The sequence below is a fragment of the Stigmatopora nigra genome, chromosome 15, assembly GCF_051989575.1.
Source record: "Stigmatopora nigra isolate UIUO_SnigA chromosome 15, RoL_Snig_1.1, whole genome shotgun sequence".
NCBI classification, from domain to species: domain Eukaryota; kingdom Metazoa; phylum Chordata; class Actinopteri; order Syngnathiformes; family Syngnathidae; genus Stigmatopora; species Stigmatopora nigra.
This window is the reverse complement of record NC_135522.1, coordinates 5,375,462-5,390,863: the sequence shown is the minus strand read 5'-3', so window position 1 is coordinate 5,390,863 and position 15,402 is coordinate 5,375,462. Positions and strand designations below refer to the sequence as shown.

Below are 15,402 nucleotides of genomic sequence, written 5' to 3'. Positions count from 1 at the left end.
TCAATGGAAATTGTTCTAGACTATCTATTTTTTGTGTGTCCGACCCGTTTACCCGAGATCGATCAAAAATATTCTCATAACATATTTAAAAAGGGATATATAAGTCCCGATTTATTCCTGCATTGCTCCTCTGGCAAAACGGAGTCAAATGATGAGCAAACATTTCAGGCAGGTGTTTTGGAGGAAGTGCAATGGGGAAAGATGCTGGATAGCTTGATTCTGGGGACGCCTTGTGGAGAGGAGTGGAAATGCATGAGAATGGATTATAGAGAGCTTCTTAAATGGTTTGTTTTCCCGTGAAAACATTAAAAGCCCATTACAAGTACATACAAGACGTATAATAATTGGATGGCTTTATTTTGCAAATATTTTTTTTGTCAAGTGAGATTTGGTAGTGAACTATGTATTTGCACCACTAGATGGAGGAGCATACTTTAAAGTGATGTCAAAGTTTTATTTATTTCACTTTCTTTTTTTATTTGGGATGGGATTTGAGCAAGTTTACTAGGTCAATAAATACCACCACCTCTGGCATTCACTTTAAATAGATTGACAAACTTATTTAAATTCACAATATAGCTACCATGGGCCATTAATGTCAAGTACACTAGGACTAACGTAATATAAAATTCACTTGAATCATGAATGTATTACTTTCTTATCATATACATTTTTGTGAAGGACAAATTAGCTGCCTGGTGTTGTAGTGGTTCACTCACCTGACTAGGGTGTGGGTAGGTATGGATGTCTCCCTGTGCGCCTTATGTGTGACTGGCGACCAGTCTAGGGTCAACTGCCATTCATCTGAAGTCAGCTGGGAAAGGCTCCGGCAACCCCAGCAAACCTTGCATGATGAATGAATCAAAAAGCAGAAATTAGTATAATAACAATTATCTTTAAAAATCTTTCATTTAAAAAAACAAGAAAAAAAACTATAAAAATGGGCAAAAATGTCAAAATTCTCTTTCTGCATTAAAAAGTGAACCCCCAAATATGTAATCAACGCACCTTGGCCCTTGGCCCGTGAGTTTGAAACCCCCTATTAAGTTCATTGGCTACAGTTAACTGTGCTGGCAAGGTTAGCATTAAGACGAATGATCCCATAGTTATTTTTGCACTTTTCACCCTGCTATTTTGTCAACAAAATGGACAACGTGTGGTCCTCGGTGGAGGCGCGCAGGTAAACCAGCTCCCCCTGCAGCTGTGTCCACCTGGGTGGCGTTTCTCTGTTGGAGGGAGGCACCTCCACTAATAAACTGGAGAGAGAAAGAGAGAGAGGGAAGGAGAGAGAGACCTCGAGAGACCTCACCCTGCTCCCTCCTCCCTCCATCCCTCCCCTTGATTAAAGGGGCTTGGCGTCCACCCGGACCGAGACTTTCTCCTGGTGCAGAATCAGCGCGATGAAGAGCAGAACCGAGCCGGCAGCATGCGCTCCAGCCTCCCAAGGACCGCCTGCCTATTGCGCCTGCTTGCATTCTGCGTCCTCCTGTCGCACAGTGCCGCTTACTTTGGGTCAGACCACTTTTCATTATTATTATGTATATATTTCTTCATTTTTAGTGCATGTGACAATTGGGTGCCAATGATGTTGGTGTGGAGGGCAGCTTAGGAGTTTCTCTCTCTTGATTCACTTTGCTGTATATTTTGATTGAGAGCGCGACATCATTTGCTAGTTTTGATGATTTGTACTTGGGATTTTTTTCGTATCTTAAAATGTTTTGTATGTTGGGTCACTCGTATGTCAAGGTATTACTTTATTGAATTGTGCCTCTTTTTAGTCATCTTACGATATCGAGATGATTTAAAATGGATACGGCACAGGTTGTAAACATTTATTAAGATGGTTGTAAACATCACAATAAATACATAGTTTATAGTTATGTTATTTCATGAAAATAGTTTCAAAGTTAATGTTTTAAAATGACTAAATAACAAGGAATACTTTGGGATTTTTGCTTTATTTGAATTATGAATGGATGGGAATTTGTGTTGTATTTTTAATTAAGGTAGTACTTAAAACTCCTTGCTTGTTTACTTATTAAAAGCATCCCAAATTTTACCAAATCTAATTATTTGCTATCCTTTTATTTTATAGATAGAAGTTATACAGTAAATGTATCGGCTTCAAATCAGTATTCCGTAAACGGAGATATTTCATAATAATAAAATAACCATTGCCTGTATTTTAATTTTTGATTTTTTGGGTTGGGTCCACATTTAGGCTGACAGGGCGTGAGCCCCTGGTCTTCCTGCCGGGCCCCTTTTCCGGCGAACCGGCCACGGGCAAGGCTCACCTGAAGCAGTGCGAGCAGATGGCGCTGTCCCGGCGGCAGAAGAGGCTTTGCCGTCGCGAGCCCGGCCTGGCCGAGACCCTGCGCGAGTCGGTGCGCCTCAGCCTGCTGGAGTGTCGCTACCAGTTTCGCAACGAGCGCTGGAACTGCAGCCTCGATGGCCGGGGGAGCCTCCTGAAGAGAGGTAGGACCCCCCCACTGGGGCTCCTTTTTTCTCTCCTCCTCATAACTCCTATAACTGACAGTCACATCTGAAAAAGTCAGGAAACACAAAAGTATTAGTGCAGCAGTTGTTGGGTATGTTTGGATCAGTTGGTTTTTGGCAAAAAAAAGTACTTACAAACTTTTTCCTAAGAGAGCAAATTCATTTTAATATTTTCTTTCCTCTCATTTTATTCTGACATGAATAATGTTGTGCCAAAATCCCAATAGTATCTGTATAAGTAGTCCCAATATGTCACAAAAATGAAGTACTAAAAAACAATGTGGCAGTCCAATGTAAAATGTAGTCTTTGAGAACTAATTCCAACTGCCCCAAGAAGGCCACTACCTATGCACAGCACCTAAAAAAACGGTTGTTGCTCTTCCCAAAATAACAGAAGACTAGTGTTGCACCAGTACCAATATCGGTAACTTAAAATGTTGCTTACTAGTGATAAACAGGTTTGGACATCTCATACAGTCAATGGCAACCAATGAATTTAAACATCTAACCGTATTATTATGCAGAAATCTAGTATTCAACATAAGCAAAAACAAGTTTAGTATATTCATTTAAAAAAATCATAGTATCAATCAATAGCAGAAAGCAAGGTATCTGAATCAGGAGTCAAATTTATTACAACACTACTATTAAACTACGCCCTGAGTAACCTTTCTGTGGCTTTTCTGGTTAATCAAGTCATTATGAATGATTATGAGGCCAAAAGATGAGTTTCCTCGCAGCTGCACGTTGATCTTGAATCAAACCGAACTAGTACAGATGGATATCAACATGTGGGATAGATGAACAGATCGGAGTGGAAGTAATGAGGGAGTAAAGATGCCAACAAATGACTACTGAAGCCCCGTGTGGTTATTTTTATCCACCAGGAAACTCGCCCAATTCCCAGAGGAAAAGGGTGGCGCGGTCGCCCGCTTTCATGTGGGAAAAGGCTGCGTCCTAGTCAAAATAATAATTAATTAGATCAAAATAGAGACGCCGTCCGATAGTTTGCAAATAACAGAGTGTGACACCGGAACGGGTCGGAAAGGAGAATGACGGCGTGACATCACAACACGCCGTTTAGAAACATTTGGCTCGAGGAGATTATTCAAGGCCGTTTAGACTCCTTGTGTATTGTTTTGCAATGATTTAAAGCTTGGGGAGGCGGCTTGATTGACTGTTTGGAAGAAGTTTGCCGTACTAGAGTGAGCATAGTATCTCTCTTGATGACATTTGCAAGCTTAGTTTTTTTGCAAGAGTTTGTTTTTGTGCATTTTGAGCCCTCAAAATGTTGATGTCGAAGAACCCCAAGCATTTGTTAGCATGCTCAGCAAAACATGTGGCTTTGATTTATCGCTTTACTAAAATACTACAAATATTCCTAGGCTTTTGTTTTTGCTCATAGATATCGTTAAGACGACAGAGATCATACATCATAGATATCATACATACATTTTTTGATAACATATCCTTTTTTTCAGTTAGTATTCCATTCAAACCTGTCAACGTATACGTTTTTGCTGAATGTGATCCGTTTTTTGATCATTTCAAATTGTGTACTTTGGTACAGGCTTTTTTTAAGGTTTTTTTTGTAAAACCCATCTACTTTTACCCATTTTGTCTCAAATCCAGATGGTCTCAGATTCCTCTTTTAACTATCCGCCTTTTCAATATACAAACATAGCACGTCAGCAAGCAATGTACTTAGACATTCAGACTCTCAGCGTCATACAGCAACATCTACAGACCTTGAATATAGTGCATACTGATTGGTCAACCCTGTACACTTTGTAGAAAACTTTAGACTTTTAAGTGTGCCCTATTTGAGTAAATATATTTGCATGTTTTTTTTATCACTAAATAAGGGGAATTGCAATCATTTATAAGGGTAGCGATTGGTTGAGGTTGACACATGTAAATTACTGCATACCAAAATAAATGCTATCATTGCTTAATTTGTATGTTGATATGGATGTTTTTTTTAATGTTTATTCAATTTGGGAAAAAAAACACACTATTTCCTAATTTGAGTAAAAGAAAAATGACGGAAAATCTGTGTTTATAGCCTTCAAAGAAACGGCCTTTCTTCTGGCCGTGTCATCGGCGGCGCTGACCCACGCCCTGGCCAAGGCCTGCAGCTCGGGCCGCATGGAGCGCTGCACCTGCGACGACTCGCCCGGCATTCAGCACCGGGAGGCGTGGCAGTGGGGGGTCTGCGGCGACAACCTCAAGTACAGCACCAAGTTCCTCAAGAGGTTCCTTAGCCAGAAAAGAGTCAGCAAGGACCTGAGAGCTCAAGTGGACGCCCACAACGTCAACGTGGGGATCCGGGTGAGTCTCCCCGCAAAATCGCTCTTGCACCCCGTGCCACCGGGGGATCTCGGACTTGGATCCGAGCCAGCGGTCCCCAAAATCCTGTCCAGGTGTTCTCAACTCACTTGTGTGGTCGGATCTTACTCCAAATGAAAAGTCTCCTATCGCAATGACGTCTTTTCTAAAGATGGGAGCAATTATTTCTTTCCACCTACTAAATCACCGCATTGGCCATACGTCCCAGCTCGTGTCAGTTAACCACTAGCGTGGCGCCCTGAAAAAGACAGGAAAGCCCCTGGGGTCTTTTCACCTTAGAAAAGAAAACAGAACTAAACAGGAAGAAGTAACAGCAGCTATCTTATCTGTCACGCACCCCCCAGCCACCCTCTCGTCTCTGGGTAATAGTACTCTGAGCAGCCCTGAGGCTTTCATACCTGCCGAGGGAGGAAACTCAGCACAACTTTTCAACCCCAAAGTACTCTCCAGATCATGTAGGACTAACCTGACCCGGGACAAAATGTGTATTGTTTGGGAAGAAGGTGGTCAAAAAAATCTGAGGTGTGCTTTACAATCCATTTTTTTTGTTTTTTTTTTTTTGGGAAAACGGTCGGCGAAAGGTCGGGAAAGGGAGGCGCTGAGATTCCGGCGGTCGCACCGCGGGTCCCTCCCGCCCCGACGGGCCTCGGGCTCGAGGAACGAGACGCGCGGGGCAGACGGTACTAGTCGTGACAGAGCCCCAGCTGTCCGAGTGAGAGATGGGAGCCCGTGAAATATGGCGCTTGCCCTCCATTCATTATCCTGGAGCACAAAAGTCCACTTTTTTTTCTTTAAGGGAGGGCAGCTTTGAGGAAAAATTCAACTAGAAATACATCCACTTTCAGTTGTTGCCAGTCAAGTTGGATTGAAAGTCCTAACTTAAATTGAGCACTTTGTGAAGGGTTTTTAAGATTGTCAATGTACAATGCAGGCTGAATATAGGCAGGCTATAATCCACATGAGTGAATGTATATTATATTTCCTGATTTTCCCCCTTGTAAATTAAACGTGAAATTACACATTATTTTAGATCTATAAAAAACTGAATATCCAGTTCTTTTAATTCATTTATAAAAATTAAAAAAATCTAAAATGGTCCGGCCCACATGAAATAATCTTTCATAATGGCAACAAGCTGCAGTTCATTTGGCCCACAATATATTTATTTTCAAGTACATACTCAATGACAGGAAACTTGATCACTTAAAATCGGAGTGTAGCCTGAACTCAAGCTTTTTGTGCAAAAAAACTCGAGCACCGAGCCACTTTCAGCTCGCGAGCCGCAGTCGGTTCACTCCCACATTGCAGTTTCCGAGCAGAGACATTCAAAAAAAGGTGCGGCCGACCGCCTTGGGGAAAGCGTCCTCCTTGGTGCAGATAGAGCTCCCCAATAAGAGGCCGGGTCATGAATCAAAGCCAGAAAACTGATTTTTTGTTGTTATTGTTTTTCTCCCTCCCTTTCCTTCCTTCTGGTGGCGCCCGTCCAAGGCGGTAAAAAGCGGCCTGAAGACCACCTGCAAGTGTCACGGGGTTTCCGGCTCTTGCGCCGTACGGACTTGCTGGAAGCAGCTGTCTCCGTTCCACGACACGGGCCGGCTACTCAAGTACCGCTACGACACGGCCGCGAGGGCGCTGAGCGTCACCAACGCGGCGGCCGGCGAGAGCGAGCCGGCGGGGTCGCGCGGCAGAGGCCACAGCCTGCGTGGAGGCGACCTGGTCTACCTGGAGGAGTCCCCTAGCTTTTGCCGGGCCTCGCGCTACTCGGCGGGCACCGGCGGACGCTCGTGCGCCAAGGACGCCGGTTGCCAGAACTTGTGTTGTGGCCGTGGCTACAACACGGCCGTGCGCCTCACCAGTCTTTCCTGCCATTGCCAAGTGCGCTGGTGTTGCCACGTGGAGTGCCAGACGTGTGTCCGAGAGGAGGAGGTGTATACCTGCAAGAGTACGTAGGCAGGAGGAGGAAACCAAGAGAGATGGCGGCCGCGCTGAACTTTGGCGGACAAAAGATGTATATGCCGTGGAGGGGCGCTTTGGATGGTGTTCTGGCAAGTGGACGCTTTGAAAAGACGGATGGGATTGAATCGTTTGGGTCTTGTGAGAAAAAGTGCCAATGGAAAAGGCGACATTTTGCAGCAATTTTGGTCCAAAAAGCAAAAAAACTTCCCACACGTTTCTCATTGAGGGCAATTTTCACTCTCTGTTGCTATGGGGTAATGAACACAATTAGAGCAGTGTAAAGGTTTTTCTTTGACTTTGTTTGGTTTTCCCATCCAATTATTTTTTTATCCCAATGGTAAATTATGGAGAAAAATACTTTTACTTTACAAGCGAGTGTAATGCTCAGTTCATTCACTGAGACTTACAACAAATGGTTTTCTAACTTCACATTATAGGATCTGGTGTCTCATCATTCGTCATATCTATTCCTCAATGTCACAATAACAACTACAAAAGTTCAATCTTCCATTCAATTTTTGCCCCACATTCCATTGCACATGATAGTACATTTTTATATCAAATAATATTTGGTCAAGTTATTTCATCCTTTTCTTTTGTGATGCACAAAAAAATACCAAAGAACATTTCAAACAGGTACTGAACATTATTAAGCGTGTCTGTTTGCAATTGCATCTGTCCGTGGCTTGCAAGAGGGGGGCGTGGCTTGCAAGGTCATAGGTCACATGCAAGTGCCAACAATAACAGTAGGCTAAATGTATTCCTAATCATCTCCCAATTTCAGCTAAGTTGTGCTTCAAAATATAATTAGCCAACGAGCGCTTGCATCCGCTAAATAGTGTTGAAGGGCTTCGGGTTACAAATGGGGTGAGCCATGGACCAGGTGCCTTCCTAGTGACGCATTCCCATTTTGCAAGCCACAGACACACCTGTTTCACTTTTTGTCTTTTATGATGCCTGTCTTTCTCATCTGCTGTATTAAAAAAAAAAGATTGATTGCTATTGACCATGCTAAACGGCCAGTCCGTTTTGCATCTCTCGGACAGAGAAACAACTGCTGTTTACGACGCTATCCATTGGGACAAAACCAAAAAAATGGAGTTTCATAAAGAAAAGTCAAGCAAACTCTATTTGGATTATTAACAAATTTCGATAAACTCATTTAGATTTAAAGTAGACATAAAAAGACCTTTCATTGCCCCTACCAACATGGCCGCCCATCAAAGTCAATGCATTGACGTTAAAATGAAGTCATAAATAGCTTATTTCTCAACTGAATTTCAAAAGATGATTATCAATATCAAAGTGTCTGCTCGCTATTGATGATGGTAGACGTCTAATCGCTGCCAGCCTTCCAATTGAAACGGATTTGGACGTCTACTAACGATAAACTCAATTTTTCCAATTTTTAAAAGCCATGATTGGCCATCTATCACCATTAATCCAATTGGAAAAGCGACAAAGTTAAAAAAAATAAATCACTGGAGGACATTGTTGCTGCATGCATGTACAGATGACCCCCCGCGACCTCCCCCAAACTCCGGCCACAAAACCACTCTGGCTTTTCAGTTGCTCTTATGGAAATATTTATGAAAATCTCCACATGCAATGAAAGTGCGTTGGAGGTTAACAACATGAGAATTCCAAACAACAAGTCTTTAAAGTTTAAAATGGCCCTGGAGAATCACTTGTTATTGCTTAAAGTGTAATTTCAGCGCAAATTTAGCAAAAATGCTTTCAAAGTGGCTCCGTAATTGGCCTCCGTATTTTCCCTCCCAGGTCGTGAATCAAAGAAAATGGCCGTGCGGCGTCCCCCCTCGTACCCCCCGAAAAGCAAAGTATTCATGTACGCAGGTCAAAAGTACGTGGAAGTATTAAGGCTAAAGACGGAACCAAAATAGAATGAGAATAACGTCACAATAAAATGGGATTAACGTCAAACTATTACAAGAATCAAGTCAGATGTCGCAATACTATGCAGCTAAAAAAAAAATGAAAGTTGTGATATTGCCAGATTAAGGTCACAATATTATGAGAAAACATTGAAATTTTATGACATTCAAGTACAATTGAAATCATCTGAAATGAATTGACATCAGGGCTGGTATTTGCATTTTCTACCTCATCATCTCTTCTCCTATTTTTGCCACTAAAAAAACTTAAGCCCGTAGATGAGTGGTGTTATACTCTTTTGGAGAAACTTGGCCTTTTGAAATGTTTGTAAAGTTTCTTCTGTACTTGCTAATATCTCTCCACATGTCAAAAGTATTGTTTATATATCTTTACTTTCTTATTTAAAGCAACTCAATAAATGGTTTGTAAGAGTCAGTGATGTCAATGAGTGCCACACACACACACACACACACACACAATACGCAAGATGAATAAGCATTATTATATAGTATGGTCATATATAGTATTTCAAAATAAAAACACATTTCATGAGTAAAAAGAAAGGACAAATTTACTATTAAATTCTTGCGTTGGTTCATCAATTTTTCTTCTTTAAAATGTTTTCCATTTGCTTTTTTAACCTTTTTTTTAAATGTAGCATTTATCAATTACTTATTGTATTATTCATCGTAATTTCTCAAATTTAGTATTATTCCTATTATTTTTCATGTTCATTAGTTTATTCCCCATTCCTTTCGACGTATATTTCTTAAATGTGAGGTTAAAAAGAATAATACTGCGAAAACAAATATATGCTTTTTTATGGGTTGTACTTAAGTAAAGGTACCCAGGCAGTTTATTGGTTACCAAATAAGATTTCTTGTAAATATCGAATAATGATTCCAACAATTTAACTTCAAAGCTATTTGCAACAAAGTCCATTTCCTCTTCCATCAAAGTTGAAAAGTCAAAGAGCGCCTGAACGCCTCATTTTTCTCTCAGGTGCCGGAGGTTAACCAAGTTCACAGACTTGTCCGCGAGACAACCGGACCAATCACTCAAAAATGCAATTTCAGGAAAAATGGCGAGGGGACGCCTCCTCTTCTTCACCAGAAAACCCGTCCATTTGGAGGTACCACCCTATTTTCTAACATATAAGACGCAGCCTTAAAATTGCCTTAAAATACATAGAATTTTACAATTTCTCGCGTATAAGCCTCACCCTGATTGACAATTTTTCCCTCCATATTCCTGGTTTTAACACAAAGTACAACAGTTTTTTACGCAATGTCTTTGGTCAAAAAAATGTCGAAGAAAAATGAGGACGAGACCCCCGCGAGGCAAAGCGCCCTCCCTCCCCTCTTGCCTCATGCTGCCTGTTGTTGTTGTTTTATAATGAACTTCTAAAGCTTTCATTTCCCTTGCCGAGGCCGAGCGGGGAGAGCCCAGCCGAGGGGGCTTCGGAGTGGAGCGGCGGATTCGCACGCACATGCCCCCGGCCGGCCTGGCCACGGCCGTGCAATATCATTGTGCGTTTCTTTGTCACGGCGTACCTGACATCACGCGGGTGGAGTTGGACTTTTTGCATACTGGTGGTGTCCGCACACCTGTGCTCACTTCAGTGGAAGGGCGTGTTTGTATTTGGGTTCGACCCAGCGGGAATTCAACTTGCTTTGGGCTGACCTAATTGTAAACTAGCATCAGACTTAAGGTATATTTATCCAGCAGCCAGGTTTGGGTATTATTTTGTATTTGGGGGCTGACAGCACAAATAGGGGGAAAGCGATTTACTTTTTTGCAACATTCAACATTTTTGAAGGAATATTTATGGTGATTTCTAAAAAATCAAAAAGTATCTTAAAGACTAAACATCAACATTTGTGGACATCACATTTTGGATTATGTAAAGCACAGAATTAACATTTATGATTGTACAGTTGCATGTAAGGTCTCAATTATTAGTGTTTATATTTAAAATTATCATTACAATAAATCTTTTTTTCAAATATATATTTTATGAATAAAATAACATTATGTAAAATATTATAGTAGTATAGTATTATTATAGTAGTATATAGTATTATTGTAGTAGTATAATATTACTATAGTAGCATATAGTATTATTATGTAGTATATAGTATTATTGTAGTAGTATAATATTACTATAGTAGTATATAGTATTATTATAGTAGTACAATATTACTATATTAGTATATAGTATTATTATAGAATTATAGTACTCTGGTTAAGGCCCACACCGGCACTCTAAAGTTGCTGTAGTTGTTTTTTTCTCCAATTTTTAGCTTTCTGCTTTTTATTCTTGCAAAATGGCAGGAAGAGAAAAAAAAATGTAACTCAACTTTTGCTGATTTTTTTTTTTGTAGTTTTGGGCCATATTGATCAGCCCTAACATATTATGTATTTTTTTTTGTACTGCAGTCAACAATATCTATAGTTATATCTCTAGCTAGCATTGCACAGACGTTGATGCGTGACTTATTCAGTTTTGAGCGACTCAGCGAGCCATGCGAAGGTTTCTTCGACACTTTGGCTCAAGGACACCAGGCGTTGGTTCCTCATCTGTAATCGGAACCTCCAAGCCTCGGGTGGAAGACATTTCTCTTTTTAAAAAGTGGCTAAAACCCGAGCCAGGTTTGCTCTCCTTCCAGGAAAATCGCAATGTTGTTGGAATTGGGAATCAAAATGGTGCTAAGGTTAAAAATACACCACCCAAAAAAATAAATGAGGAGAAAATGATAGATACAGTAGACAGAGAATACAACACTGGGCAGGAATTTGGGAATGAGTAATGCCATTGCTCAACCCACAACAAGAACATGCGCCGCCTCGGGCCATGACAAGGTTGAGTGCATACCTCTATCGGATTGGTTGACAGAGGGGCGGCAGTGATTTAGGGGGGACCGGCCTCGGCTATGGACGGTGGCTGACAAGTTCGTTCGCGGGGTTAAAAAACACACACTTTCCAAGAATCGGAGAAAAAGTGAAAATCAAAGCCGCACTGCATTAATATTAGGGATGGATTATGGTATTATGGATTTTTCATTGTAATATTAAAAATGTTAACAAAACATCATTGTTTTTCTTCTTTTAATATGACATAGCGTTACTTTTTTGTAGTATATAAAACATTTGGTACAATAACGTAACAAAATGACTTTAATCTAGCATGGCATAGACACCTATTCTCATAATTGAACTAAAAATGACATGACATTATGATTTTTTTCATAATGTTACATTTCTAATCTCTTCTAGCATGGCCACATCATTGAAAATTAAATGAGATAATATTCTGACTTAATATTCCAATATTAAATCTCATAACATTACGAGTTAAAGTCATTTCACTACGTGTTTTTTTATCACAACATTAATCACATTGCATGACTTTACTCTTGAAATCTAGAATCTCATAGTCTCTTTCTCTAAATTTACTTTGTTTGGCCCAAATTCTCCATTGCACAGATGCTACGAGATGAATATATTGAATATTATTTGTTGGGGGAAGAAAACAAAGCCTGAAATGGCTCCCCATTCTTGTTAGCAACAATCAATAGGAATGTTCTATTCATCCTGATTTTCCCAGAGCAGAGTTTATCAAGTCACTACAACACACACAGACTTTTCTCCAAGTTGTACGCATCCCATGAATCCACACACACACACACACAGCAGGGAACTCCAGGGAGACGGCGTTCCCATGCAGCACCGGCGCACCTGCAGCAGCAACAACAAGACGTCCACGATAACGCCTGGGTACGCTTCCACAACTCCCTCCCTGCGCTACGCTACTCCTCTGGGCTCCACACGGACACATTCGCACACACCTCCATTACAACCAATACCCATGCACGCCGGCATCAACAATGTCCAAGAAGGGGAAAAACATCCAGATAAAAAGAAACGGAAGACCTTGTATTTGGAATGTCGGAGAATGACTCACATTGTCTCTTAACGACGCACATTTTTACACAATAAAAGTCCAATCTATTTAACCGACTAGAGGTGCTCATTAAGTCGTTCGCCAAGGTACTATTGCTCGATCGATGGAGGAGCAGAAAAGTCTCATTTATAGAGAATTAATTTGCCCATCAGTGTACAAATGGGTTGGACGTGTAGTGTCGTTAATTGCAGCAAATGATAAGGATGTCTTGCTCAGTTAGTTATAATATAAGATTATTTATACTTGGAGATAGATTGGGTTGCAAAAAAACATCAATTAAACAACAAAAAGCTAAAATCTCGCACATTAGCAATTGCAGCCAATGATTGCCTTGTATTAAAAATAAAAATAAACATTTAAAAAATTATTATTGCATGGCAGGGGAAGGTCTTAAGTGACAACTTTTGAATAGCTATTTACTGCCCTTAAAAAAACAAATACATAAAAAACATCCCATCTTGTAGGCCATACTAGATGTTAACTAATATGCTGGGAGCACAAGTACTGGTAGGAAAAGCCCTGATTTGAGAGCAGCCGTCAAGCAAGCATCTGTCAAGTGTCACAGGTGCTGTAGCCACAGGGCTACGGGCTTGTGACTGACAGCTCAATGCGGTGGTCTCAGACTCGCTCGGAAGGGGGAAAGCCGATCGGCTCAATCACAACGAGACTGGTTGGCAAGAAGGCACGTTTTTGTTTTTTTCCCCAGCGGAACTCGGGACGGCTCGAACTGAGCCGAGCCGGTTTGGACGGGCCCCGTTTTTTTTGCTGTGGCTCGGCGTCTCGTCACGCCGGCTTCAAAGTGTAGAAAATGGTCTCCCTCGGGGGGGAAATGAGAAGATCATCAGTATGCCTTGAAAAAAATGAGTGGTATCCAAAAAATTGCGGAGCCGAAGGCCTTTTTTTCCTTTCTCCTCCTCCTCTTCCTCCTCCTCTTCTCATAATTGTCTCTTTTACTTCAGTCAGTCTCTCTGACCAGTAATTGTTGAGTTATGATCCATCTATCTGTCTGTCTGTCTGGGATCTATCCATAACTGGGGATCTTCTTTTCCAAAATGCTTCACAACATGATTTAAATATTATAAGGATTTGCACTTATTCTAAAAATGCTGCCATCATTATTCAATATTGCCCCTCATGCTCAACTTTGCTGCCGAGCCTTCCACTTCAAATGGATTGGACATCTAGTGTTGTCAATGACAGACTTGGAGTAAATAGCAATGCTTTCCATTCAAAACCAGATAGTTGTGACTTCATTTTAATGCCTATGCATTGAATTTAATACAAGCAGTTACTTTCCATTATTTTTAATCTAAATAATGTCAATGCACTGAATTTAATATGTGAAGCGACTTTCCATTATGGTCAAACTATATATTTTTTAATTTAAATAATGTTAATGCATAGAATTTAATACATGCAGTTACTTTCAATTATGCTCAACCTCAAAAAGATTTTTTTTTAGTTTAAAAAAAGGTACTCCCACTATAGTATTGACCTCTGCCGAAACCACACCGTCAGTATGGGTAACCTAAGAATGGTCTCATTGACAGACTATTAACAATAGAAACTAATCTAAGGTTAACTTGAATGATGTGCTTTTTTTTAGGTGGACGTAAGGGCGGGAGAGCAGTGCAATGAGATACCTTGACGAAAGCCGTAGTCTGGACCTGGACTTGCGCCCGTGGTGCTCAGGTGCGGAGGCACAGCGCTAAGCTCACCTCATCCTTTCCTCGGGGCCTGAAAGAGAAAGACAGAACCAATGAAAGAAAGAAAGAAAGAACCCCGCGACCTTGAGACAGGGGGGTGGTAAAACGCTCCCTCGTGGACCTCTACGACTTGACAGGGCCTTCATTTGGCGCTTCCCGACGCCGCGGGGGAACGTGTTATGACAAACCAGAAAAAAAAGTGGTGCGAGCAAGAAGTGGCATGAACGCGTTCCCAGATTTTTTGACGTTTTCGTAGCCCGGAGATACGCGCAGCCGTCAAGTGGAGCACCATCTGTCTGGCTCCACTTGTTGATGGCTGCGCCCGATGAGGTAAACAAATATTACAGGGGGAAAGGAAGAGCTTGTAACGGCTCGTTGGTAGATTTCACTGGGCTAATTAACCCCTTTTGCCTTGAAATTAGTCAACAGAATGATTGAGGACGGAGGTGATTGAAGTGTAATTTTGGCACGGGAATCAGTTTTCCCCCCTGAGGAAATGTTGGGAAACATTGTCCGGGAAATCCCATCACAAAACGATCTGTGACAGACCTGGCTGTAATTTTATCTCAACTTTTGCAATCATATATCTCTACACGTAACCTGTGAAAATTCATGAACGTGTCTCTAGTAGACATCCAATCTACTTATTATATAGTATATCACTTATAATCATTTAAGGTATAGTTGAAGTCAAAGGTCGTCTATTGCTGTAACCCCTAACCTGTACTACAGTCGTTAAATTTTTTATATTTATTGCTTCCATAGCAACGCACCAGAGAACATCTTACCTTTTTCATTAAATCTGGGTGTGACGTCACATGTTCCATAATTGCTGATCATGCACAGCTTTCCACTGTTTGCTTGCTAAAGCGTGCAAACATTGACAGAAAGGTCAGAATGTCTTTGGATTGCATCCTTATTATTATTATTATTATTATTGCACCTTGCAGTCAAGATGAGAAAGGAAGACTAATTATGATCTATTTTCTGCAATAAGCCATATCTTTCACTTTTATGATGGTGCAAGAAAAACGGTCT

General features: G+C 41.0%; 2 protein-coding genes across 2 annotated transcripts in view; one reads left to right on the top strand and one right to left on the bottom strand.

Moving 5' to 3' along the window:
* Positions 1–14,337, bottom strand: part of srcin1a (SRC kinase signaling inhibitor 1a) — a 78,339-nt gene extending 64,002 nt beyond the window's left edge. Inside the window, exons 1-3 of the mRNA XM_077734057.1 lie at positions 14,302–14,337; positions 2,295–2,542; positions 720–844 (exon numbers count right to left, since the gene is read on the bottom strand). The gene's annotated coding sequence lies outside the window, so the exon portion shown is untranslated. The remainder of the gene's footprint in view (positions 1–719; positions 845–2,294; positions 2,543–14,301) is intronic.
* Positions 1,370–9,095, top strand: wnt9b (wingless-type MMTV integration site family, member 9B). The gene is made up of 4 exons (XM_077734062.1): positions 1,370–1,512; positions 2,222–2,475; positions 4,562–4,827; positions 6,334–9,095. Exons 1-4 carry the CDS (start codon positions 1,427–1,429, stop codon positions 6,793–6,795), a joined length of 1,068 nt encoding a protein of 355 aa, XP_077590188.1. The 5' UTR covers positions 1,370–1,426; the 3' UTR covers positions 6,796–9,095.
* Positions 14,338–15,402: the final 1,065 nt, after the last annotated feature.